This window comes from Panthera onca, chromosome C2 (assembly GCF_046562875.1).
Source record: "Panthera onca isolate mPanOnc1 chromosome C2, mPanOnc1 haplotype 2, whole genome shotgun sequence".
Lineage (NCBI taxonomy): Eukaryota > Metazoa > Chordata > Mammalia > Carnivora > Felidae > Panthera > Panthera onca.
This window is the reverse complement of record NC_138347.1, coordinates 90,721,927-90,749,485: the sequence shown is the minus strand read 5'-3', so window position 1 is coordinate 90,749,485 and position 27,559 is coordinate 90,721,927. Positions and strand designations below refer to the sequence as shown.

The window sequence follows — 27,559 nt, the reverse complement described above, 5'->3', positions numbered from 1 at the left end:
GGATATTGGCCTGTAGTTCTCTTTTTTACAGGGATATTGGCCTGTAGGTCTCCATCTGGTTTAGGAATCAAAGTAATACTGGCTTCATAGAATGAGTCTGGAAGTTTTCCTTCCCTTTCTATTTCTTGGAATAGCTTAAGAAGGATAGGTATTATCTCTGCTTTAAATGTCTGGTAGAACTCCCCTGGGAAGCCATCTGGTCCTGAACTCTTATTTGTTGGGAGATTTTTGATAACTAATTCAATTTCTTCACTGGTTATGGGTCTGTTCAAGCTTTCTATTTCCTCCTGATTAAGTTTGGAAGCGTGTAGGTGTTTAGGAATTTGTCCATTTCTTCCAGGTTGTCCAGTTTGTTGGCATATAATTTTTCATAGTATTCCCTGATAATTGCTTGTATCTCTGAGGGATTGGTTGTAATAATTCCATTTTCATTCATGATTTTATCTATTTGGGTCATCTCCCTTTTCTTTTTGAGAAGCCTGGCTAGTGGTTTATCAATTTTGTTTATTTTTTCAAAAAACTACTCTTGGTTTCATTGATCTGCTCTACAGTTTTTTTTTTAGATTCTATATTGTTCATTTCTGCTCTGATCTTTGTTATTTCTCTTCTTCTGCTGGGTTTAAGCTGTCTTTGCTGTTCTGCTTCTATTTCCTTTAGGTGTGCTGTTAGATTTTGTATTTGGGATTTTTCTTGTTTCTTGAGATAGGCCTGGATTGCAATGTATTTTCCTCTCAGGACTGCCTTTGATGCATCCCAAAGCATTTGGATTGTTGTATTTTCATGTTCGTTTGTTTCCATATATTTTTTAATTTCTTCTCTAATTGCCTGGTTGACCCACTCATTCTTTAGTAGGGTGTTCTTTAACCTCGGTGCTTTTGGAGGTTTTCCAGACTTTTTCCTGTGGTTGATTTCAAGCTTCATAGCATTGTGGTCTGAAAGTATGCATGGTATGATCTCAATTCTTGTATACTTATGAAGGGCTGTGTTGTGACCCATTATGTGATCTATCTTGGAGAATGTTCTATGTGCACTCAAGAAGAAAGTATATTCTGTTGCTTTGGAATGCAGAGTTCTAAATATATCTGTCAAGTCCATCTGATCCAATGTATCATTCAGGGCCCTTGTTTCTTTATTGACCGTGTGTCTAGATGATCTATCCATTTCTGTAAGTGGGGTGTTAAAGCCCCCTGAAATTACCACATTCTTATCAATAAGGTTGCTTGTGTTTGTGAGTAATTGTTTTATATATTTGGGGGCTCCCGTATTCGGCGCATAGACATTTATAATTGTTAGCTCTTCCTGATGGATAGACCCTGTAATTATTATATAATGCGTTTCTTCATCTCTTGTTACAGCCTTTAATTTAAAGTCTAGTTTGTCTGATATAAGTATGGCTACTCCAGCTTTCTTTTGACTTCCAGTAGCATGATAAATAGTTCTCTATCCCCTCACTTTCAATCTAAAGGTGTCCTCAGGTCTAAAATGAGTCTCTTGTAGACAACAAATAGATGGGTCTTGTTTTTTTTATCCATTCTGATACCCTATGTCTTTTGGTTGGCGCATTTAGTCCATTTACGTTCAGTGTTATTATAGAAAGATATGGGTTTAGAGTCATTGTGATGTCTGTAGGTTTCATGCTTGTAGCGATGTCTCTGGTACTTTGTCTCACAGGATCCCCCTTAGGATCTCTTGTAGGACTGGTTTAGTGGTGACGAATTCCTTCAGTTCTTGTTTGTTTGGGAAGACCTTTATCTCTCCTTCTATTCTAAATGATCGACTTGCTGGATAAAGGATTCTTGGCTGCATATTTTTTTCTGTTCAACACATTGAAGATATCCTGCCATTCCTTTCTGGCCTGCCAAGTTTCAGTAGAGAATGGGTCTCGAGTCTTATAGGTCTCCCTTTACATGTTAGCGCGTGTTTATCCCTAACTGCTTTCAGAATTTTCTCTTTATCCTTGTATTTTGCCAGTGTCACTATGATATGTCGTGCAGAAGATTGATTCAAGTTACGTCTGAAGGGAGTTCTCTGTGCTTCTTGGATTTCAATGCCTTTTTCCTTCCCCAGTTCAGGGAAGTTCTCAACTATTATTTCTTCAAGTACCCCTTCAGCACCTTTCCCTCTCTCTTCCTCCTCTGGAATACCAATTATGCGTATATTATTTCTCTTTAGTGCATCACTTAGTTCTCTAATTTTCCCCTCATACTCCTGGATTTTTTTATCTCTCTTTTTCTCAACTTCCTCTTTTTCCATAATTTTATCTTCTAGTTCACCTATTCTCTCCTCTGCCTCTTCAATCCGAACCGTGGTTGTTTCCATTTTTTTTTTTTTGCAGCTCGTTTATAGCATTTTTTAGCTCCTCCTGACTGTTCCTTACTCCCTTGATCTCTATAGCAATAGAGATTCTCTGCTGTCCTCTATACTGTTTTCAAGCCCAGCAATTAATTTTATGACTATTATTCTAAATTCACTTTCTGTTATATCGTTTAAATCCTTTTTGATAATTCGTTAGCTGTTATTTCCTGGAGATTCTTTTGAGGGGAATTCTTCTGTGTTGTCATTTTGGATAGTCCCTGGAGTGGTGAGGACCTGCAGGGCACTTCCCCTGTGCTGTCTTGAATACCTTGCGCTGGTGGGTGGGGCCACAGTCAGACCTGATGTCTGCCCCCAGCCCACTGCTGGGGCCACAGTCAGACTGGTGTGTACCTTCTCTTCCCCTCTTCTAGGGGCGGGATTCACTGTGGGGTGGGGTGGCCCTTCTGGGCTACTTGCACAATGCCAGGCTTGTGGTGCTAGGGATCTGGCATATTAGCTGGGGTGGATCAGCAAGGTGCACAGGGGTGGGAGAGGCAGGCTCAGCTAGCTTATCCTTCAGTGATCCACTTCGGGATGGGCCCTGTGGCACCGGGAGGGAGTCAGACCCGCCGCTGGAGGGATGGATCCACAGAAGCACAGCGTTGGGTGTTTGTGCGGTGCAAGCAAGTTCCCTGGCAGGAACTGGTTCCCTTTGGGATTTTGGCTGGAGGATGGGCAAGGGAGATGGCAATGGCGAGCACCTTAGTTCCTCGCCAAGCTGAGCTCTGTTGTCCAGGGCTCAACAACTCTCCCTTCTGTTGTCCTCCAGCCTTCCCGCTCTCTGAGCAGAGCTGTTAACTTATAACCTTCCAGATGTTAAGTCCCGCTTGCTGTCCGAACACACTCCATCCTGCCCCTCTGCTTTTGCAAGCCAGACTCGGGGTCTCTGCTTGCCTCCTTCCCGCCAGTCCATGTAGAGTGCACCACCTCTCCGCCCTTCCTACTCTCTTCTGTGGGCCTCTCGTCTGCGCTTGGCTCCAGAGAATCCATTCTGCTAGTCTTCTGGCAGTTTTCTGGGTTATTTAGACAGGTGTAGGTGGAATCTAAGTGATCAGCAGTACGCGGTGAGCCCAGCATCCTCCTACACCGCCATCTTCCCTCCTCTCACCCTAACATGTTTTCATGCAAAGATGTCACAAAGGTCAACTGAGAAATAACATTGTGCCAGCATCATGGGGTCCCTGTAGGCTAGAAGAGCTACAGCAGTGTTGGGGCAGGACATTGCCACACCTGGAGTGTTAGTGAACAGTAGCCAGCAAATGCTCAAGTATTTTAAGTGAAATAGTACAGCTACTTCCAATGCTTTTGCTCGTCTCTTAATTATTCCTTACCATATGGATCTCTTTCTCCCTCCTTTCTGTTGAAGATAAAATGATGACCTTTCCAAACTTTGCCAAAGCTAATCTGATCACCTCTGGTTTCCATCCCTCCTTCTCCTCCCTCCTGGCTTTGATCCATCAGTTTTCTCAAAGCCTCTCACTCTTACATCCTGCACATTTATGATTAGTCTTGTTGCTGCAGTGATGTGTAGGCCCTGATTTGAAAACATACTCCCAAAGCATACCTTAAAACCAAGAAAAAAATCCTCCAATCAACTCTTCTGCACTCCATGCTCTCCTCCATTTATTAATACACTTCCTTAAACATCTGCTAGCATGTTGACTGTACCCCCATTTTTTCTTTAATCCTGCCACGTGGCTTCTCCCTCTGCAGCATTCTAATCTGTTATATCTTTCAAATCGCCAATACTTCCACTCAAAAAATGCAGTCTTTTTTCTTTTCTTTTTTTTTTTTTTTTTTTTGTTCAGTCCTTATTAGTTTGGATCTCTCTGTTGGTCTCTGTTGCAAATGATTTTCATCCTCAGTAGAGTAGACACAACTTTTAGTTGTCTCAGTTTTCCCATTATATCTACAATTGCTTATTCTATCTGAGCAGATTTTTTTTCTTCAATTAACCTGTTGTATTCCCTTTACTAAGAAGCAATTATCCAAAAGTTGATAGGTTAGATTTTTTCTCAATTTTACTTCAGGTAAATTCTTTGAAGAATTTTGTAAAATTTTATATTCCAAAATCTCTCAAGGATTAAAATCTCAGGTGATGTTTCTTTTTTATTCCTTTCTTTTCTTCTTCTATCAAAAGAAGCAGACATTTACTAGAGATACAATGTGTAAGAAGGTAATAGAGTCAGAGATTATGAAGCACATATCCAATGGTTTTATCCTTTTTTTTTCTTGCTTGATTTAATTTTTTTAAATTTTTTATATCTTTTTAAAGTTTTATTTATTTATTTTGAGAAAGAGAGAGTGTGAGTAAGAGAGGCACAGAGAGAGAGGATAGAGAGGGAATCCCAAGCAGGCTCCGCACTGTCAGCACAGAGCCAGATATGGGGCTTGATCCCTTGAATAGTGAGATTATGACCTGAGCTGAAATCACAAGTCAGGCGTTTACCTGACTGAGCCACCCAGGAGCCCCTCTTCCTTGATTTTAGAACAATGTCCTTATTATGCTCTAAAAGTCCCTCCTGGTTAAAAACTATATTGTTACATTAGTAAAGACACAGATTTCAAGTGTTCAGAGTGATATGAGAAGTACTTAGTATCATTGATCAGCTCCTTCTTTTATTAGAAAACATTCTCAGTCAAGTACCTCTGCCCATCTAACTTGATTTTAAAAGGGAATCATTATCATAGCATAGGAAGGAAAATTTATTTGCTCTTTTTCTATTGATGAAGCTATAAATTATTGAGTTTGGGGTTTGCTGTACTCTGGCAAGTTGGCAAAAGTTCATTTTGTTGTTTCCTTTGGAAGTTTTTTCTATCAACCTGTCAGCCATTAGTTTCCAGTTTAGTACTTGTTGGAATATGTTTTTAATATAAGTTCAGAAACAGAGACAGATATTCAAATTAAAAACCCTTTCAATCATATACATGTCTAAATGATGGCTCTACTACTTAAGAGTAGTGTGGCATGGACCAAGCCAATCTTTGTGCCCATTTTCTTTCTTTATAAAATGGATATAATAATGGTACCTAATGCATTAACTTATTTTGAGGATTAAATTAATTAAAATATGCAAAATGCTTAGAATATTGCTAAGCAGATTGTAGGGAAAAGAAAAAGAAAAAAAAAATAACAAACCTTTCCTTTACCTTCCTAGGTTGTCTGATTAGCAAATTAGACTGACAAAAGACCAATTAATGAGAGAAAACCAAATAGACTTTATTAAGATGTGAAGTACACATGCACAAAAGAGAAACTCTTTTGAGCTGAATAACTCAAAGGAGTGTTTAGAACTTGAGCTTATATAGAATCTTCACAAAGATTAATATATTTGTAGAGAAGTGGAAAGACCCCCAGATAAAAGGGTTTTAGGCTTCCAAGGACAGCAAGCTATATAGGAAGGTAAATAAGGAGAGGGGACCAGAGATGACAAGGGTTGTTTTACCAAGGTTTGTTATGCACATTCCTCTTAGTACTGTCTCTGGGCTGGTAAGAGTCTAGATTCATCTCCAGTAATTAAAAGTTGAGAGAGGATAGAGAGCTTTTCTGTCTATGGTTTCTCAATTATTTTCAGCTCAAAATAATTCTTATTCCAAAGTGGCATGTTTCGGGATGGTATATTCTGATCCCCTATAATCTTGTAAATGCTCAACAAATATTAGCAATTGCTAGTATTACTGTTATTGATTTATGTAATCAAATTTATCCCATATCTCTTTGTCTACCTGTTGTTGACAACAGGAAACTCTATTCTCAAATTCTGCCTAAGGACAGGTAAGTATCCATCAATGAGTAACAAGGGAGTGTGATCAATGCTATGATAAAACCATTAGCCACATGCCATAGTTACACCAGGAAGAAATCAACAAAGTTTGCCTTGGGTTATGGGGAAAACATGAGTAGTTGGGCCCCTCTCTGAAATTCATCAAATTCATATTCTAGTTCATCCAGACCATAAGAAACCTATCCCTTCATTAAGACCTCTGATGTCAGTAGCTGTATCTCTTCCCATACTCCAAGTCAGAAAATATAAAACTTTTATTCATTAATTTACTATCATCCTTTAAAAATTACAAATACAAAAGAATCTGTGTTTTTATTAGTTTACCAATGGACCAACGTACATTTTCCATAATAGTTGAAAATAAAGTTAAGCAACACATGTTTACACACATGTATATGTGTTTGCGTGTGTGTGTGTCATCCCTATTTGGCTGTCTGATTATTCTGACCTGCATACAAGTTTTAAAGTAATCTTTCCTCTTTCAAATGTATTTACTGAAAGAAAAAAAATTCAGCACTAGGGAAGTAGAGTGGTATAACAAAAGTGAATGGGTATCATTTTTGATAGTTAAAGGTATGGTCAAATATAAGAAGGCAGATGGTATAATTGGTAAAGACTCTTGCATGGGATGATATATATCTTGGAGATTATATATATAATTTCCAAGGCCCTTACAGTAGCTTTTCTCTTGTTCCTTGAAAGTTCCATATGGATGAACTCTGAACTCTTTCCTGTGCAGGAGAAGTCATCTGGTGATCCCACAGCTCTGTGATACCAAGGACAAAGTCAGATGACATTAAGGGGAGTTGGGGGGAGATATGCCCAAGGAAGAAAAATCCAGAAATGTCAAGCAACAGTGTACCATTTATAAAGGATTTATGGGTATATCAGGCACTAGTTAAGCGCTTTACATGTTTTAGCACATTTAATTATTATAAAAATTCAAGATTATAAGTAATATATCCTATTTTCCCATTGAGGAAGAGGAGTTTCAGGGAAGTTAAATGCAGTTAATGAGCTAGAGATCCTGGCACTAGGAAGTAGTGGTAATGGGTCAAGAAGCTTAGTGTTGTGGGAATGAGCATGGGTTTTAGACTCAGATGGACATGATTTCGATATTGACCATTTAGTATTTCTTTCAGAGTTTTCCATTTCTCCTCATTGTTGTAATTACTTTTTAGATGTGATTCATAGTTTCTTTTCAAACCTTACTCTTTTTCAATTATCCTTTCTCTCTCACTAAGGCAAAGATCAAAGTGGGTCTTTTACAGCACTGAGAATGTAAACTTAGGTATCCAGGTGAACCTCACACCACACAACCAAATAGGATGATGATAAGTAGTATAATTAGAATTTCTATAAAGAAAGTTGTATTTTGATGAAGCAAGTATAATGTAAGTTAAGATTTGGGGAAATGGAAAGAAGAGTGTAGTGATTTGAGAATAGGTAGCAAGACAGGCTCCTATGGAAATGTTCTACAGCCTATAAATGATGTATAGTTCTCTATTTTCACATAATTACTTTGGTGTACATCAAACAGTGTAATCAGCTCTTTATCTATTAGAACATAATACATTTGTTTAGTTGCATTATCTTTTGTTCTTACTGATTTGTGGTACTAATAAATTTAGTATTTTACAGTATAACAAGAAGATTACTATTCAATTATATGATTTAGGAGGAGACATAAAATTTAGACTTTTTTCTTCCTAGTCCAGTGTTGGACAGATTACATACCCATCTCTCTCTTTCTCTCTTTCTCTGTATGCATATTTATATGTATATGTGTATATATACATATATTTATAAATATATATAAAAATCTATATACATATTTAACTTTATATATGCATATATTTATATATACACATATATGTGTATGTATACACATACCTAAAAAATGTATGGACAAGTGATAAATATGTAAATAGCAATAATGAAAAAGAAATGAATCCAAAACACTATCAGGCATAAGATCTTTTTGTGAATTGATACTTTATGTGGTAATGAAACCACAGGAGGGCAAAACTGGTATGGTTTATCTTCAAAGTCTTCATTTATTCAAAGCTGTTCAATGGTAGCAATAACAATTGTTATCATTGAACCTCATCTACATTTGGAGAGGGAATAACAATTTTCAAATCTCGTTGAAAAGGAAAAGCAAAGTTGAGCTGGTTGTATGAAATCTCTTTTTTAAAAATGTAATATCAAAACTTTACAAGATTAAGACTATATATGATTAAAAATATTCAATGATGAGTATATCTATATCAAAATTATTTGATTTACTTTAAGGATTAAAATATCATTTTTTTTTTTTTTTTGCTTTTTTCATGGGTTTACCTGTCTTTGAGTTCAGCTGTTAAATAATCTTCATTATTTATGTATTTATTTATTTATTTATTTATTTATTTAAGACAGAGAGAGAGACAGAGCATGAGCAGGGGAGGGACAGAAAGAGAGGGAGATACAGAATCTGAAGCAGGCTCCAGGCTCCGAGCTGTCAGCACAGAGCCTGACGGGGGCCTCTAACTCACAAACCATGAGACTGTGACCTGAGCCAAAGTCGGACACCTAACCTAGGTACCCCTTTCATCATTTTTAATAGATACAGAAGAGTTAGTGTTGAAGCTAATTACTGACTGCAAGTTCCCAGAATGTTTTGTTCTGATAAATAATTTTCTTTTTACTTTGCAATAAGTAATTTGAATTTCATAGTCAATTTTTGAAGGATTTTTAAAGGATAAAATATCTGAAATTTCAGTTAAAAATTAAAATCTAAATAAAATTAGATATGTACTTGTTTGAAATTTATATCCTCTTCCAATTATTTCTCAAATTAGCAGAAATTATATGCATATATTTACATTTATATTCCATTGGATTTTTGTAAGTTTTTCTAAAATAATGGAGAAAAAAGTATATCTATAGTATAGTTTAACTTCAAGCTAGTAGCCATTGTAGTAGTTATTGCTAGTTCGTCATAAAAATATATTCCTTGGAAAATATTGACATATAACTCTAATTATATAAGGTGAAAAATTTTATCAAATGTAATTAATGATGGAAAATAAAATAATATTAAGTTACATAATAGGCTATGATGTCCATTCAAATTTTTATCAGTCTATCACTCTTCAATATCTTTACAGTTTAGACAAATGATCTCCAACATCTCTAAATTGTCTCTTTATGAGGAAAGAAAGACAAAATATACAGAATTATTAGAAATTTATTTTCCAGGGGCACTTGGGTGGCTTGGTCAGTTAAGCATCCAACTCTGAATTTCGGCTCAGATCCTGATCTCAAGGTTCATAATACCGAGCCCCACATCCAGCTCTGTGCCAACAGCACAGATCCTGCTTTGGATTCTCTCTCTCTCTCTCTCTCTCTCTCTCTCTCTTTCTCTCTCTCTCTCTCTCTCGTGCATACACTCTCTCCCTCTCAAAGTAAATACAAACATATAAAAAGAAATTTATTTTTCATTTTAAGGTCTTTTGAGCAAGAAAAACTGGTAGAATTCTTGAACTTCAGAGTTTACTTTGTTTTCAATGTTAGCCACATATGCAGAAGACAAGAGCTCTGAAACTGTTCACTCTTTACTACTTTAAAACTCAAAAATCCTTTCAAAATTGAGACCACTTTTCTAATTCTTCCATATCCCACATAGTCCTTGGTACTTCATAAATACTTCATGAATGAGCTCTCAAGGTAATTTCTTTTCTTTGATCTCTGTCATCTTCTAATTTAAAATTCTTCCTAGATTTTCTTAGGTATTATGAAATTAGTATGATTGTTACCATGTTCTTTCCCCTGTTTCTATTGAAATGTAAATCTTCTTGGATCTGTTTTTTTTTTAAGTGCTAAAAATACTAAAATTCTATAACCTAATCATCATGTATGACTTAATCATATTGTGTAATATATAAAATTGAACAATCCTCTTACAGATTGCCCAACATTTCCATACTTAAAAATTGTTTTTAATTTATTTTGAGAGACAGGAAGAATGCATGCACATGCATGAAAGGTGAGGGGCAGAGAGAGAGAGAGAGAAAGAATGAGAGAATCACAAGCAGACTCCACACTCAGCGCAGAGCCCAACGCAGGGAACTCAATCTCAGGACCTGTGATATAACCTGAGTTGAAATCAAGAGTCTGTTGTTTAACCAACTGAGACACACAGGTACCCTCATTTACATACTTTAGACACATTCTACTACTAATGGTCTTTGCCTTTGTATGGCTCAGAATTCACTTCATGATGTTTTCAGCATATTGGATTAATGTGTCTATCAGAACATTTATTAAGTATGGAAAAAGTTTCAACATGATTCATATACAATGTCCACTGCAAAGAACCAATTACTTTTTTCCTATTTTCAGCCACAGTTCCAATGAGTTCAGTTAAGAATTGTGTATATACATTTTTGCATATATTAAGTATTAGGATTTAAGAAAGAAGGTGGATATAGATTAATGTAACTGAACTCACCGAATAAATTCAATTATTTCAAAAACTAGTTATTTCAGGTAGTGAAAAAAGAGTTAATATCTGTGAAATAGTTATTTAAAAAAAAGCATAAATTCTAATTGTTTTCTTTAAATATAATTTAATTGATTAATAACAAATTGGACTATTGCTTAAACAAATAGAGGCTCACAGTCTAGAGCCCCTAGTAAAGGAGAAATTTAGAAATTATTCAGTTAATTAAAATTCATAAATAGGAAAAATAGGGAATTTAGATTATACAATTTAGAAGGGAGTACTGGAGTTGACTCTACATTAAATAGCAAAACCAAATAATTATGACTTTCTCCCTTCATTGTGATAGCTTGGTTTATACATCCATTGATTGCTTCAAGACACCTATGTGTTATTACCAGGAGAATGGACTACATATTCTTAAATGAGGGAAGGTGTACAAATAAGAGTCTAAGTAATAACAGATCTCTTTTATTTGGGGCCCCAAGACAGCCACCAATCCATTGTCAACCAAGCACTTCAAGTCATGACCACCTGTCTATGAGAATTGGAACTCAAAATGATACCTATTTGCCTTCCTACTTAAAAAAATTTTTTTAATGTTTATTTATTTTTGAGAAAGAGAGTGCAAGTGGGAGAGGGGCAGAGAAAGAGGGAGACACAGAATCTGAAGCAGGATCCAGGCTCTGAGCCATCAGCACAGAGCCCAACACGGGGCTTGAACCCATGAACCATGAGGTCATGACCTGAGCCAAAGTTGGACGCTTATCCAGTTGAGCCACCCAGGCACCCCTGCTTTCCTACTTTTTAAGAGTAAAGGTTTGATTACATACTGCCTAAAAGGTATATATCCTTTCATCTGACATAAAGCAGAACCAGTCAATGATCAAATGATTGAAAAGCAATTTATTTTAACTGAAATGTTTATCACAATCTTTTGATATAGGACAAAGCACTTTTTTTTTTTGAGTATTGTTCTAAGAGTTGAAATTCTAAATTTACTTTCTCATTGAAGCCACACTAAGGATCCATCATCTAAGATTTCCAGTTTGTCTCCTCATCTTTGAGCAGGAACTGGGCACTTGTAAAACAATCTGAGTACAGATTATTTTTTTCCTCCATTGTCACTATATTCTTCCCGTTCCCTCATTAATTTTTTTAGTTATCTGTCCACATATAATCCAACATTTTCATTTTATCAGTTAATACTTGTGAGTCTTTCCTTTCCAATGCATTCATTGGAAGAAACCTGTTTGGAAATAAAACAAGACCTCTTAGTAATTGTAAACTCACTGGAAGGAATTTTTAAGAATGTATAGGTATCACCGAAAAGACTTAAGTAAGGGAATAGGAAAAATGCAGACTCCTCTAAGGTATCTTCAGACCCATTGCAGCTGAGTTTCTTCATTAGTTTTAAAATTGTCTCGGGTTATTCTTATACACATTCACTTTGATAACTGCAGCTGGAATATTATAGAGCACTTGTTAACTTTTAATATAAAGGGGCAAATGCTGTGCAGTAGAGCAGCAATCTAGAGGATAATTCCAAGAGAATTCTATTGGAATATACTTTCCCTTCCCATCACTAGTGTAATAGATATTTGTTGGGTTGATGTTTTGAAACTTATTACTGCTGCAGGGCATCTGGGTGGCTCAGTCAGTTGAATGTCCAACTCTTGATTTTGGCACAGGTCATTATCTCACTATCATGAGATTGAGCCCCACGTGGGGTTCTGTGTTGGACATGGAGCATGCTTAAGATTCTCTCTTTCTCTTCCTCTGCCCCTCATCTATCTGCTCATATGTGTGCATGCTCTCTCTCTCTCTAAAAAAAATAAAAATGTAAAAAAAAAATAAAATTTATTACTGCCTAATATCAGAACTTCCTTCCTATATGAGAGGAATTCCCTATGAGGTTGGTAAGAAGCAAGGCTAATCTCCCCCCAACAGAAGGTGAATGGATCCAGATATTTTGTTCCTGAGCTAGGGGACAGCCATGTGACCTAAGTCAGCCAATTGGATGATCTCTCCCGGGTCCTTAAATCTTAAATAAATGAGGCAACCATGACTAAGAGTGAAAATGAGTGCATCTTCTTTTTGAGTTCCCTAAGCAAATAGATATTTCTACTATTTATTCACAATCTGTATTTATTTTTTACAGTCAACTTCAACATAATAAAATTGCCTATGCAGTACTTACATTTTGAAAACAATTAATAGGACTGCAAAATTAGGTGATTTTAGTTTTCTTTAAGTTTGCATAGTAGATTGTATATGGATTGATTTGTTTACAAATACAAACCACAGCATTTTATTTCCTTATACTAGCAAAAATAGTTAATATAGTAATACTCCAGTAAATTGTGAACAAATTTACTCTGCTAAGGAACAACAGCAGAGTTCCTTTAAAACATTATTTTTGTCACATTTTTAGTAAGTTAATATGTGTGACAATTCCATAAAATATGAAAGGTAATCCTTCTAGTTTCTGAGAGAAATTTTACATTAAAACATTCATTCTTTCATTAAGTACCTCCAACGTTTGTGATCAATGTTCATAGCTTCAACTGGTCACTCACTCTGTACTTAGCTTTCCTTCTAGCTAAAGTTAAACACTTTAATGTTCTGTTAATTTCTAAGTGTTCAAATCATCTCAAATAAAATACTTGTTATTCAAGGAAAACCATGCATTTTTAACCTCAAGGTGATTATTTTCAGACTTCAACTAAATAAACTATCTAAATTTTCAGGTAAAAAGATATAAGTATTAAGGAAAATGTGTTTTTAATAACTATATAATTAATAAGTATTGTATATCTGCATACATTTGATGGAAAGTAGCATAAAACCCTACACAAAGTAGTAAAGTATCTTGACTCACATAATTGAAAGTCAAGAGGAAAAGCAAATTTTAGGTTGGTGGATTCATCATCTCCGTCATATGACCAGGGAATACATTTCTGTCTTCCAGTTCTACTTCCATGGTATCATATTAAAGCTGATTTTCCTCCTGTTGGAAAAAAGGGATGTACCATTTGCAGATTTCATATCCATAACCCGTCCTATTCAAAAGCAGAAAAGGGATTAACTTTCAGTGGTTCTCTCAAAAAGCCAGAAACTATGGCTCTTAGAATCCTGCAGAAAGTCTCCTTTCAAATATAACTGCCAACGTATGCCCACTGTTGAAATAATCCATTTGATTAAGGAATTACCTTATGCTGACTTGATTAGGACTGTGTTATCTAAATCAATATTATGACGATTAGAATCAGATGTATCAAATTAAACTGATACTATTAGGATCTACTTCTGGAGATTTTCCCGCAAACCATAAGATGTATGGTGAGCACTGCACAGAATATTTACAGAATTTGTACTATATGCCCATATGACATAGTTAGAGAAACAAGATACACAAAAACATTTATAACAAAGCAATGTTTTTCTCACAGTCTAATATACATATACATATGTATAAAATAAAGTGAAAAGTTTTGTAAAATATGAAATGAAATAATCTCATACCATATAATATTCTAAATGCATTATATAGACAATATATGAAAATAATAATTTATTCATTATGTGCTTAGCTTTTGACGTGGACTATGAACTCTTTTCTATCCCTGAGCACCTAACACACCAACTTACTCATATTAGATGTTTAATAAGGGCTGTTGAATAGAATAAACCAAAAGATCAATATTGGCTCAATTACTCACTTTGTTTAAATAGACACAACCTAAATTATAAACTTTTGCCTTTAGAATGAACTTTTCAAAACAAATAGTTCACATCCTTTTCATTACTGGATTAAAAAAACAAATGAAGAAAAACCTGAATTAGTTATTTTGTTTGGTTTTGTAGCCTCAGCCTTGCTGTTTACTAAAAGTAATGAGGGTAAGGAAAGAATAATGGAGGAAGGGAAAATGCAAATATTTGGAGCATAGATTAAAGGAAATGTATTGTTATGTTAATTGTCAAGTGCCTTTGGGGTAATCAAATGAAATTGTCTTTGGAAGGTAACAGATCACACCTGCTAATGATAGAAACTCAAATACTAAGAGAAAATGAGTTCCAAGTAAGTTAAGAAAGAAAAGTCATCTAAACATTGAGGTCTAAGTCATACATCCAGGTGAAGGTAAGATGGAGAGAAAAAAACAATGGTGAAATAAAACCAAGAAAATAATTACATGAGTGTGGGGAAAAGTGGTCAACTGTATCACCATCTTCTCCAAATTCTGAAACGTGCTAAGGACTGTGTTAATCTTTGTCTGATTTCTGGGCCCACTTTTGATTTAATGGGAAATTTTTGAGTGCAGAAATAGAATTTTTCTTCACTGATAAACCATCAAACACTGCTCCACTCAAGGGCATCTTCCTTGATTATCTTAAAAGATAGCCTCTTCTCAGGGAACTTCCCCTGAGAAATAATATATTTGGATGGACTGAGAAGTCCTGAGACATAGAATACAGTAGTTAAGTGTTTCTGTTCTCTGCTCTCTTTTATATGTAATTGTAGTGCAAGCAGATGATCCACATTAAAACAAAACAAAACAAAACCCAGTATGCTATAACGATTAACTTATTTTTTGGTTTAATAGAAAAAAAAATCTCACCTGATACTCCTAACAGATTTTAAAATTTCAAATGAATGAACACAGATATCCTAACTTTGTAACGCACATGTCACGAGGATTGTTTGGCATGATTTTTCAAGTGTCTACCAAATTCAGCTAGTCACTTAAAGAACTGTCAAACCTACAGCATAGGTTGTACTCTGTCAATGCTGTTAAGAGGGAATAGAGAACTGATTCCTGTATTAACTTTTTCCTTCCCACAGGGAAGAAATACACTACAAATCATATCAATCATTTATTGCTCCGTTAAAAGTCACCCCAAAATTTAGCAGCTTAAAACAACCATTTATTTTGTGTGTAAGTCTTCAGTATGGCCATCTAGGCTGGACTGAGCCTGGGTAATTCTCATCTGGGCTGGGATGTGTACCTCTTGGCTGTGTTTATATATATAGCCAGTGCTTCTGTGGCCAACTTGGATGGAGACAAGCTAGAATAGGAAGCCTCACTCAGCTGAACAGGTCCTCTCTGCTCCATGTGTTCTCTTTTTTTCCAGCATGCTAACAGGATTGTTCACATGGTGGTTTGTCAGGGTTCCAGAGAGAGAGAGAGGGGGAGAGAGAGAGAGAGAGAGAGAGAGAGAGAGAGAGAAAGCATGCAAGATCTTCTGAGGCATAGGCTCACCACATATGCCACATTCTATTGGTCCAAGCAAATATTAAAGCCAAACCAGAATCAATAGGCAGGAAAATAGACTCCACTTCCTGATGGATTGGGGCTACATTCAAATTTGACGAGGCCTGCATAGAGGGAGGAGAATAATTACAGGCGTTTTTGTAAACCATCTACCACACATGTTATTTCAATCTCAATTGTCCGCAGAGTGAGTTTATGGCTTGACTATATCAGCAATGGTCTTAGTTCTCATTCTGCTTTTGCAAGTATAGACCAAATTCAGATTTAGTTGAAAAGATAATTTGTATTATAAGTATTGCAGCCATGTATTTTGTGAATTCTCATGGACATAGTATCCAAGTCAAATGATCTTTCCTAATGTTGATGTAAATACAACAATCCACTGTTAACTATGGAGTACAGTTAGTATAATCCTTAAAAAGAATTAGCCACAGTTGTAAAAACTGAGCTGGCCTTTTGTCTCTGCAGGCAGCATGTACTTCCAATGAATTTTGAAAGACATGGTTTCTTATTTACTGTGATCTCATTTAGGAGTTTCTCAACATGAAGTATAATGAATGTTAATTCAAATTTAGGATGGGTGGCATCCTGCACCCATTTATGAATATAGGAAGGAACATTTGAAAGAGAGTCATCATTTCCATCATTAATTTGCTAATTCACACGCAAGGAAATGACTCATGAATACTTTAGCTCCCTTTGTTTCAAATTTCATTTTCTTCAGTTTTCCTTTGCCTTAGCTGAATGGAAAAGATTTGTCAGTTGAGTAAAGATGCTTCATCTCCTTCACCGATGCTTGCAGGAGTTATTAATTAGGTTTCTGAGTTTGGCACTGCTCTTTCCTGGTCACCGTGATGTGTCATTGAAACAGACCCATTAAAATGAATGATGTGTGTTGTAATTTCATTAGTGTCATCAATAATGTATTACACTTTCCTTTTAGTAGTCTCTTTGTGTTGTGTGTGGGTCAGGATGACTGTATGAATTACATTTATAAGATCCAAATTGTTACAGATGAGGGAAGATAGGCATGAGGGTGGAATTAATGTTATTTTAAACATGATAACTATGAAAATGATTTCAATTAAATAATATTTTAATTAGGTCTGATGTCTCTACATGCCATACTGAGATACATGTTGTGTGTATGCAAATAAGATGGTGATTTATTGAATTAATAGCACAGTCCATTCTCTCTACAAGGAAATTTTCTGAATTGGCCTAAAGGAGGTGTGTATAAGAGCAAGAGTGATTCATTAAGGAATATAATTTCTTGTGGTCGTAAAGGGTAGACTTTTGACATGAAAACTCTTCAAGTGTATTTTCTTTCTTTCTATCCTATTTTCTGCTAGAAATGTGCCTTTGACTGGCTATTTGCCAATTCCCAGTCTTCCCTAAGCTGAAAAATATGACCCATCAATAAGAAAGCAAGACATAGTTAAGTTCTCTGATATAGTATGTATCGTTGAAATCTTTTAACTCCATTTAACTGAGGTTCAATGCTGGTGACATAAATGGGAATACAAAGAGCTTTTGACTTAGAAGTTTCCATCAAAAACACTGATCTAATTTGAAATATTTCCAAAGGCAAGAATCATTTTCATATTAAAAAATGTTACAGTAATTTTGTCCCCCAGGGATGATCCTAGGGAACTTAGAGTTAATGATTGAATATGTAAGAAAGTTCTTAGAACTAAGAAAGATATGGAAAAGTATGTGATGAAATGTAAAAACATGGCTGGGTTTTGAGTTTTGTCTTCCATTAAAATATTAAAACTAAAATACTATGATGGTACTTTTTTGAAAAAGGGCTCCAAATATAGAAATTTATTTTATGTAAGCAGGAAGCTAAATGGTACACATTTAGTACACAAAAGAAAAATAGAAAAAGATGAACTACTTCTGGAAATCAGCACGAGAAATTATTCTTCTCATGAAAATTTAAAGAAGATATTTTTGTTATTCTTAATCTGTTTATAAGATAAAACAATCTATCCAGGTGAAAAAATTTCTATTATAATAAAGATCAACTAACTTAAGTTATATAAATAGCTCCCCAAAATGAAAGTTTTACATTATGATGAAAGAATCCTGTTTACTTATCTTCAAGTAGAATCTCAGTATCTGTAGTTTTATGCTGATTTGTAGCCAATTTGGGTAGAAATGGATATGAGTGTTTATCTTACATAATAGCTTGCCACAGCTTACTACTTGAATCATGTAGCATATGGAAAATGTGTTTAGCTCCTTGTGGAATTTTGCAAACCAAAAAGGGTCCATTTCTATTCACATGGCTTGTTTACAGTCATTATAAACGTATTTTACTGTGTTGCTTACTACTTAGGAAAAACGAATGTTGGCACACTGTAGACTCCATTGCACTGGTCTTTAAGAAGTATATGTATTGCTTTCCAGTTTACAAAACAAAAAACAGTAATTATATTTCTTGTGCTTTAGACCTAAACATTCTTTTAAGGATGTGTTTTTATTCTTCTCCATTATCACTTTTCTAGATATTTTATAGTGGTTATGGCTAAAGTTGTACATATATATATTAGAGGCTGTGCTCATGTTTAAATGAATTGTCATTGAGGGATTAATCTTGTAACCTTTATGAGCATGTTTTATTAATACCTTATCATTAAATTTAATATTAATAGTATTTAACATTTAATAACCATAGAATGTATATGTAGAAATGTATTTGGTGCCAGTGAGTTTTGAAAATGTGGAAAGGTCATTATACAGAACCAAAAGTATTAAACATGCTCCCCATAATATATTAATTGCACTCGTTCAACTCTTTTATGAGGCAGTTCTGGATAACAAAGATTATATTTTTGTTTGTCAGCATGCTTAGCAATATGCCTTCCAGGAATGGAAGTGTTTTTGGTACAGCTTTTGAAAATATCTATTGCACTCTTAGATTCTGAAAACACATTTGCCATGAAATGATTTATAATTAAACAGAAAATTGATAAAGTGGAAGGAGAGAATTTAAAATTGTAAATATTGTGATAGATGATTAAATATTTGTATTATACTAATTTAGTAATTCTTATTGGTAAAGCAGTATAATTTATGTCTAAAGAAGTACTTTTTAAATGATTGAATAATTAAGATATATTTGAACTGTTTTTATCCTCAAAAGATCTTAATTTTTAAATCATTTTCCTTTATCACATATATATGTGTGTGTGTGTGTGTGTGTGCGCGTGTGTGTTTATTTGTTTCAATGGCTCACTATGAATTTAAATATGTTTGACAGGTATCTTGACTCTAAAAACCCACACTTTTTTAAAAAAATGGCAATTGACGGGCACCCGGATGGCCCAGTAAGTTAAGCGTTTGATTCTTGATCTCCACTCAGGTCATGATCTCAGGATTTGTGAGTTCAAGCCCCATGTTGGGCTCCTTTCTGAGCTCAAAGGCTGCTTAGGATTTTTTCTCTCCCTCTCTCTGACCCTCTCCTGACCTCTCTCTCTCTCTCTCTCTCAAAATAAATAAATAAAGTTTAACAAAAAAAAGCAACTGAGAAAGAGTATGTAAAAATGAAAAAAGTAATTTTTGTATAGGTTGTGCCATGTAGGAGAATACATGTGACTATCTGAGGCTGTTTTATCTCCATTTGGAAAAATTCCATGGTTGTATCAAGGTTCCTCTGTATTACTTGGTTTCTTTTATTTACCTCCCTTGAGTGATGTAAAACTAATAAAACTAATATTTAGGGAAATTGTCATTAGGTATTTCACTAACTCTAACTACTTTAAGTTATTTTGATATAATCAACACTTTTACAAGTCAAAGCATGTATGAATGGATTCTGTATGTATGTACATGTATAATTGCTTGCATGATTATGTTAGCATGGTTGAATGGTTTCTTCTGACAATCTCTTTCATTTTATAAATGCTATGGGAATGGCAGAAGGGAAATCTCTGTTACAAAGAGTGTTCTAATTCTGGAAATAGATCCAAATTTTTCTCAGAGTACAGCTTATGGCCAGAGAATTGCACATGACCCACTGGCCACTCCATTTGGAAGATATTTTTTTCCTCCCATATTCAGGGACTATATGTTTCTTAATACAAATTTATGCCTGAATTCAAGAATATCTGGAATCTAGGAAGTACCTTTCTTTCACTGCTCTATTTTTTTTTTTATTTTTTTTTCAACGTTTTTTATTTATTTTTGGGACAGAGAGAGACAGAGCATGAACGGGGGAGGGGCAGAGAGAGAGGGAGACACAGAATCGGAAACAGGCTCCAGGCTCCGAGCCATCAACCCAGAGCCCGACGCGGGGCTCGAACTCACGGACGAGAGATCATGACCTGGCTGAAGTCGGACGCTTAACCGACTGCGCCACCCAGGCACCCCTCACTGCTCTATTTAATTCATACAATACCAAGTTTACTCATAGGCACAAAATTCAAGGATTTTGGATTGGATTATTAGGGATAGTTCTCACTTTGAATGATCTGTTTTGAAAAATTGATTGAAATAGGCTCTTCCGTTTAAGGATCTTCTGCCCCACTGCCACGCAATATGTAGTTATTGTCAGCTTAAAATTTTCTACAAATACAGAAATTTAAGACAGTTTTATTCTTAAATAGTTAATACTTAAAATGCAAATTAAACTGGATTGATGTAATTTATACCAATATTATTGAGGATCTACTCAGTTCCTATCACTACCCTAAGCCGATAAAAATTTAAGTAAATTAAATGACCATGACTGAAGATCTTCTGTGTTCACAACACTAAATCAGACCTGATAAAAAACATATTTCCCAACCCTGATGTGGAAAGCAAGGATGTCATAACATATCCTTGAAATATAGGGTGCAGGGTCCCATGGCAGAGAAGAGACACTGAAAAGGTGGGGAAGTCAATATTATCAGAGAGGACTTGGACACACAAGGAAAAGAGATGATCTGCAGGGTTCTGGCATGAAGGGTCGTGTAGATTCGATACACCACAGAGTGCAATGTGAGAAGTTCAGGAGAGGCTGAGGTACAGGAATTTTGATGAGACAGGAACCAATAATCCAGAACTCTGTATAAATGGACGTTAGTGCTAGGGAAAGTATAAACTAATTAAATCTGTACTGTGGCCCTCACTTTGTCTCTCAAAATTAACTATCAGTGTGTAACTCACAACAGTGTCCCCTTTCGTGTGGACTAAGTGCTTCTCCAGACTTTATATTATAATGTGATCATTTGAAAATCAAATCTACCTTTCGCTGTTTTTGTTTTTTTTTTTTTTTAATGCCTGGAGGTAAAAATGTGATTTTCTTAGCCTGGTATGGAAGGGCCTCTAGGGTGGCCAGACCTTGCTGTCCAGCTCTTCTCCTAAAGCTGCCGACTCTGGCCTTGACCACTGGTCATACAGAAACACCGGCATTGATCCACTGGGCGTACCAAGCCGTTTTTTAAGTGTGTACCTTTGTGTATGCCATCCCTCCTGCATAGGGTGCTGTCTCTGCTTTCTACCATGTTGTAACTGTTGATTCAACATGAAATTCAAATATTCTCTATTATGAACTTTTTTCTGACCTTTTTCCACGGTAATCCTTCATCTTGTATCACTACCCCTTCTATTTCTAATCTGACAATTAGACAAGTGTATTTTAATTATTTATATCTGCCTCTCTTATTTGACTATGGAATTTCAGCTACTTTGGACTGGGAGTAAGTCAAATGATCTAATAATCCACAGTTTTCTGCCAAAATGCATCTCTTTATATCTGTCAATGATAAAAGGGACCACTTGAGATTTGCCCAAGGCCAAATACTTCTTTCTAAGAAATTTGAATACATTTCACGGCCACATTGTATTATATACCCCACACTTATGAGAAGACAGTATTATAAATATCAAATATACACAAAAGAAGAGAAAATAGTATAACACATCCCATTATCCATTTTCAACATTAGTAACTAATGGTTACGCTTATCCCCCTCTATACTATCTATGGCTCTAGTCTCCTTTTTCCCCTCAAATATTTCTAAGCAAAATCTTAGACATGATAACCTTTCGTTTGCAAATATTGCTGTATCTATTTCTAAAAAATAAGGACACTTTTTGAAAGCATTCTGATGATGCCATCATTACACCTAAAATATTAACAATTCCTTAATATTAACAAATCTTCTATTAGTATTCAATTATGTACTGCTTCTTATTTTTTAAACAATTTGGGTAAAAACCTGGGAGAGTCTACTTTATGACTGGTTGACAGGTTTCTTTTGGTCTAAAGCAATATTCTCAATCAGGGGAAATTTTGCCCTGTAAGGGATAATTTTGGCAGTCCAGAGACATTTTTGGTTTTCTCAGCTGCCATGGGCTGAAGGTTTGTATCCTCTCAAAATATAGGGGTTAAACACTTACCCCCAGTGTGATGGTGTTTGTAGGTGGGGCCTTTGGGAGCTGATTACATTAGATTAGTTCATGCAGGAGGCCTTCCTGATGGGGCAAATGCCCTTATAAAAAGAGAAGACACAGGATGTCTATGTGTGTGCATGCACGAAGGAAGGCCAGATGAGAATGTAAACAGGAAGAGGACTCTAACCAAGAACCCGACCATGCTGGCACCTCCATCTCAGACTTAAAGCCTCAGAATCATGATAGATAAATAAACCTTTGTTATTCAAGCCACTCAGTGTATGGTATTCCATTACAGCAGCCCAGACTGATGGAGGCAAGTAAAAGACAGTGGTACTGGTATCTGGTGGGCAGAGACCGGGGATACTGCTAACCATCCTGCCATGCACAGAGCAGCTGCACAATAAAGAATGATCCAGCCCCAGATGTCAATAGCGCAGGAATGAGGTTTAGTCCAGAGGTTTTTCTGTCACCTATTTTTTTTTATTTCAGTTTGCTTATTGAATATACTGGATCATTTGTCCTATAGAGTTCTCCACCATTTGTATTTGCTAATGACACATTGTCATCTCATTTAACATATTTCTCTGTCTCTCTTGTATTTATTAGCGATTAGATTTAGAAGCTTCATCAGATTCAGATTCTTTTTTTTTTTTAGCGAAACTACTTTATTTTGTTTCATAGATAGTACTGTATATTGCCATGAGGGAGCTATATAATGTCTAATTATCCCTCCTCACTATGGGAAATTTGATCAACGTCTATATCCATTAATTCATTAGCAGTTGGAGACAATATTGTATTTTTATAATTTCTTCATTTACAATAAATGTCACTGTTTCTTGGAAATTTTTATTATGATGTTTGATATGAAAATAGCATTGTGCACGAAGCATTTACACATTCTGTATTTGTTTTTAGAAATATCCTGTACCACCTTGATGGGAAGACAAGCCAGTTTTCAATACTCCTGGAGGCTTGGGAGCACTGCAAGTTACTTGCATCAAATGAGACCATTCAGGAAGCCCTGTCAGAGGTGTTGAACAGCATTAATTCAGCTCAGGTTTACTTTAAAGCAGGACTTGATGTGTTCGACAGTGTCTTGGTTGGAAAGAACTGAGAAAACTCGCAGCATTTTAAGAAGTTTGTTTACAATTCCTCAAGCAAAAGCTCTAACCTAACCAGATTTTCTGACATTGAAGACTTTCCCCCCAATGACTTTTTTACAATTCCAAAGCTATTATTACGTTGTATTTTTAAATGTACATATAAAAGAGCATTTTGCACATTTAATATTTTCTTATATCTACATCTCTGAATATGTAAAAGCAAGTTATTGAAATAATACCTAAGGTTTATCTATTAAAAAGAAATCTGCTGTATTTTTATATATATGAAATATTTGGGGGGCAAAGTTCCAAGAAGTTCTGGACAATCTTCAATTCTAGGGATAAACCATGTAGGAACAGAAGTTATTCCCTATGTTACAGCTATTAATGACCTAGTTTCTGTAATAGAAATGGAAAGTTGATATGGTTTCAGATTAACTTCACTGGTAAGTATTCAATATGAAGAATTCAAGTATTCCGACTGAATGATTGGTCGACCAAAACCACTTTGAATGTTTCTATTTTATGAAATGAAGTGCCTGTTCATAATACAACTAGATGTAGTAATACACTGGTTATGAAATTGTATTTTTTTAAGTATTAATGAAAAAAAGAGCCATAAACATTCCAGGGGAAAATCTCAAAGTAGCTGCACAGAGCAATTTAAATGCAAATTTTTTCCTAACAACTTATAAGGTGACTAGCTTTGAAACCCCTAATTTGCCTCAGTTGATTTTGTAAAAATTACAGGAGTGATATATGTCTTATGAGGGAGAAAATATTTCTTATTTCTTCTTCTGTTCGTTCTGTAGGAAGCACTGAAACCTAGCTACTCTGAAATGAAAGCATTTTGCATTGTTCTTCCTACCTGTATCTCTTCTGAAACTCCTTCCTGGAAGGCAGTTTTAACAGAATACCATGTAATTTCCACAGGAAAATAGCAAAGTTTTCTTTGAAAACCCAAACTATCTTAAAAAAACACCAAACTGCTGTTTCTGCCACTGACACAAAGGACTCACAATGAAAGAAATAGCTGTTTGATCAATGAAAAACTTCTTAATTCTGTGAAGAAACTTTTGATATTTTTCCTTCTTTATCCTTCATTGTGACTAAGATGCAAAAGTAGAAAATATTCATGCTTCTAATTTTATGCAGAAAATACAGTGTTACTACAAGAGTGTGTCTTTCCCACACTTCGATTCTTCTCTCATGTGGAAAATGAAGTTTTTCATGTTGACACTGTCATGGAATGGCCCTAGCATCCACTATTCCCCAAAAGCCTCCAATTCTTTCTATTGGATGACAGTTTAAACTGTGAGCTTCTCTTTAGAAATGTTCTTCTGGTATTGAATAAAGCGATACCTCCTAGGAAGCATATCCTCAGCATATTTTATGTGAACTGTCTGTACCTAACACTGCACTCAAACACACTTCCCATTTAGATACAAGACAGAACAAGATTCCAGACAATGCTTGTATGTCTAAGTCTCCGATGTTTATGGATAAGCATAAACCTACTCTTCATTTCAAAGAAAGCGACAGTTGAGGGGAAAGAATTAATAATCAGTATTGATTAATTGATTTATAGGGGTCAGCTGTTGCTATCATAAGTAATGTGTATAAGCTCAAGGCAAAGAGGAGAATTGATGTAATTAGCTAGATAATTCAAGCAGAAATCCATTTTCATATGAATTGCCTGTGTGAGCATATTTTTAAATGACACATGAAACTACCTTACAATGTTTTGTTTTTTTTTTAAACCAATGTACTTGCTTGAAAATATTTCTCATGTTGAAGAGTATCTACAGGAAAAGGTTCCAAGGAGCAGTCACCCGTGAGCCTCAGCATCAGCTCCCTCTCTTGCTCCACAGAAATTAGCAGAACAGAGGTGAGAAGACACAGACAGACATGTTTGGGGCCAAAAAAGAGAGTGTTGATACCAAAGGGTCTCCAACATTTAACCAAACTTCGGTGTATTCATTCCATTTCTTCATTTGGAGTTGAAGTTACTTTAAAACAACATTTTGGAGTTGGCGCTGAGTTTAAAACAAACAAAAACAAATAATTATTACTTTTGTAGTTTATCATTTAATTTCTCAATGTTTATTCATTTTTTGAGTTAAAGAGATATGGCATCAGTGAGGGAGAGGCAGAGAGAGAGGGAGACACAGAATCCGAAACAGACTCCAGGCTCTGAGCTGTCAGCACAGAGCCCGACACGGGGCTCAACTCACAGACCGCGAGATCATGACCTGGCCGAAGTCTGACTCTCAACCGACTGAGCCACCCAGGCGCCCCCATGGTTTATCATTTTAAAACTCAATCTTAAATAAACTCACCCCCTTAGTCTGTAAGACTGTTGAGAGCACAAAGTATATGTTTGTACATTTTGGTTTAAAGATTGATTGTGTACCTAGGTAAACCACATTGCATAGATAAAAATCTCAATATTAGTATCGCCCTTCTAAATTATGTGGTATTTGCTATTTGAAAAAAAAAAAACCTAAACGTAACTATGTATTAATGTGTTTTTATCAGTCTATTTAAGAGATGACGTGAAGAAAGTATTATAATTAAAACAGATGTCCACTAATTCTATAGATGCTGCTTTAGATCTTTGATTGCAACAAACCTCTGACCTAGACATCATTGCTAAATTTATTATATCATTTTTATTTCTTTCCCTAACAAATCCAAGTAAATAAAATCCTATGCAAGTTAATAACAAGTGTTTTGGTGAATTGATAATAAGTTTAAATTGTTGCTGAGATATCTGGGTGCCTGGTACCTCTCACAATCCTTCGTACATAGATTTGCACCAGGGCATAATGAATCACAAAAGGTTATTCTCCCAAGAAAATGTGACAGATGTTCGCCACTTAAATTTAGATTCAGGAAGGGTTCACATGAGCTACTGCCCTTTGTGGAAAAGCAGAGGTTCTCGAGGCAAAAGAGCCTGAGAGACATTCTGGTCTAAGCCCTAGGAAGTTCCCTTCAGCCAGGGAAAGCATCATCACTCCCATCAGATAAGTGAAGCCAGAGTGATTTAGCAATGTGGATATAGTCACATGTTTAGTTAGGAGCAAAAACACTAAACTAGAAAGCACTGAAATTTAAGCTTCTCTGCTTTCTCATGCGGTATATCCAGCTCATTCCCTGAGGTGCTAGGGTTATAAAAGATCTTTTCCAGTGCGTTCTATGTAACTAGCCATTCTACCAGATGCTATGTGGACTGGAATCACTGCTTTTAATTAAGAACTAGTCATTCTCTGACTATACATGAACAAAACTGTCCCAGGGAACCCAGGAAAAGGACACTAAGACTGGGTAATGGGGGAAGTGGGGAGAGTCTCTCCATGACACCGTAAGTCAGGAAGGAGGGCATTGAGTAAAAGCCCTTTATGAGAGGACATTTCAGCTATTTATTAAATCAGCAGTCTAAATAAGTGTTTCTCAAAATGTGGATTTGGGGAAGTGAGGCTTAGGAATATTCTTTAGCAAGATTGCCCAGATAATACATATATACACTGAAGTTTAAGAATTTCTAATCTACACCAACCCTGGGTCTTAAGAAAACATTACTTGGTAATATATCTACATAAAATACAGAGTCACAGTAACAGGAGGGACCTAAAGCTTTGCTATTAAAGGCACCATTAAAAACAAAGAGAGAAACCATTGTATCTCTCAAAAAAGGATGCAGACACAGCTAATATCTGTGCTTCCTACATGTCAGGCACTATTATAGACTTTTCCATACATTTGTTTCTTCTAATTGAACCCCTACAATAATCAGTTTTAAAAATGAAGCAATTTGGTTGAGCGACTTGTCCAAAATTCTACATCTAATAAAAATGGCTGAGGTGTCTCTCTCCTGGGCCCTCTGGTATGCAGTCCTGTGTTCTTCACACTGAGTTCTGCAGAAAACATCACAAGAATCTTTTGGTTTATAGAAAGTTGTATAGCTGCAACTTTTAATGTATTTCTGTACAACTGATCAGACTATGTAGCCTGCCGCTTTACTGGTTTAATTAAAGAGTTTGAAGAAACAAATACACCCTTCCTTATGATGTTTGGCCACCCCAGCAATGATGGACTTGTGTAGATAAATTAGAAGGTATCTATAAAAGCATTAAAAATAAGTGTACACTTATAAAATATCAT

At 35.5% G+C, this 27,559-nt stretch overlaps 1 protein-coding gene across 10 annotated transcripts in view; it reads left to right on the top strand.

The window, feature by feature from the left end:
* The window catches only part of NAALADL2 (N-acetylated alpha-linked acidic dipeptidase like 2), a 1,341,335-nt gene extending 1,316,568 nt beyond the window's left edge, over positions 1 to 24,767 (top strand). For all 10 annotated transcript variants that reach the window (XM_078432146.1, XM_078432147.1, XM_078432148.1 and 7 more), the window contains one exon: positions 23,208 to 24,767. In XM_078432146.1, coding sequence (XP_078288272.1) covers positions 23,208 to 23,406 — 199 coding nt within the window. In that variant the 3' untranslated portion in view covers positions 23,407 to 24,767. The remainder of the gene's footprint in view (positions 1 to 23,207) is intronic.
* Positions 24,768 to 27,559: the final 2,792 nt, after the last annotated feature.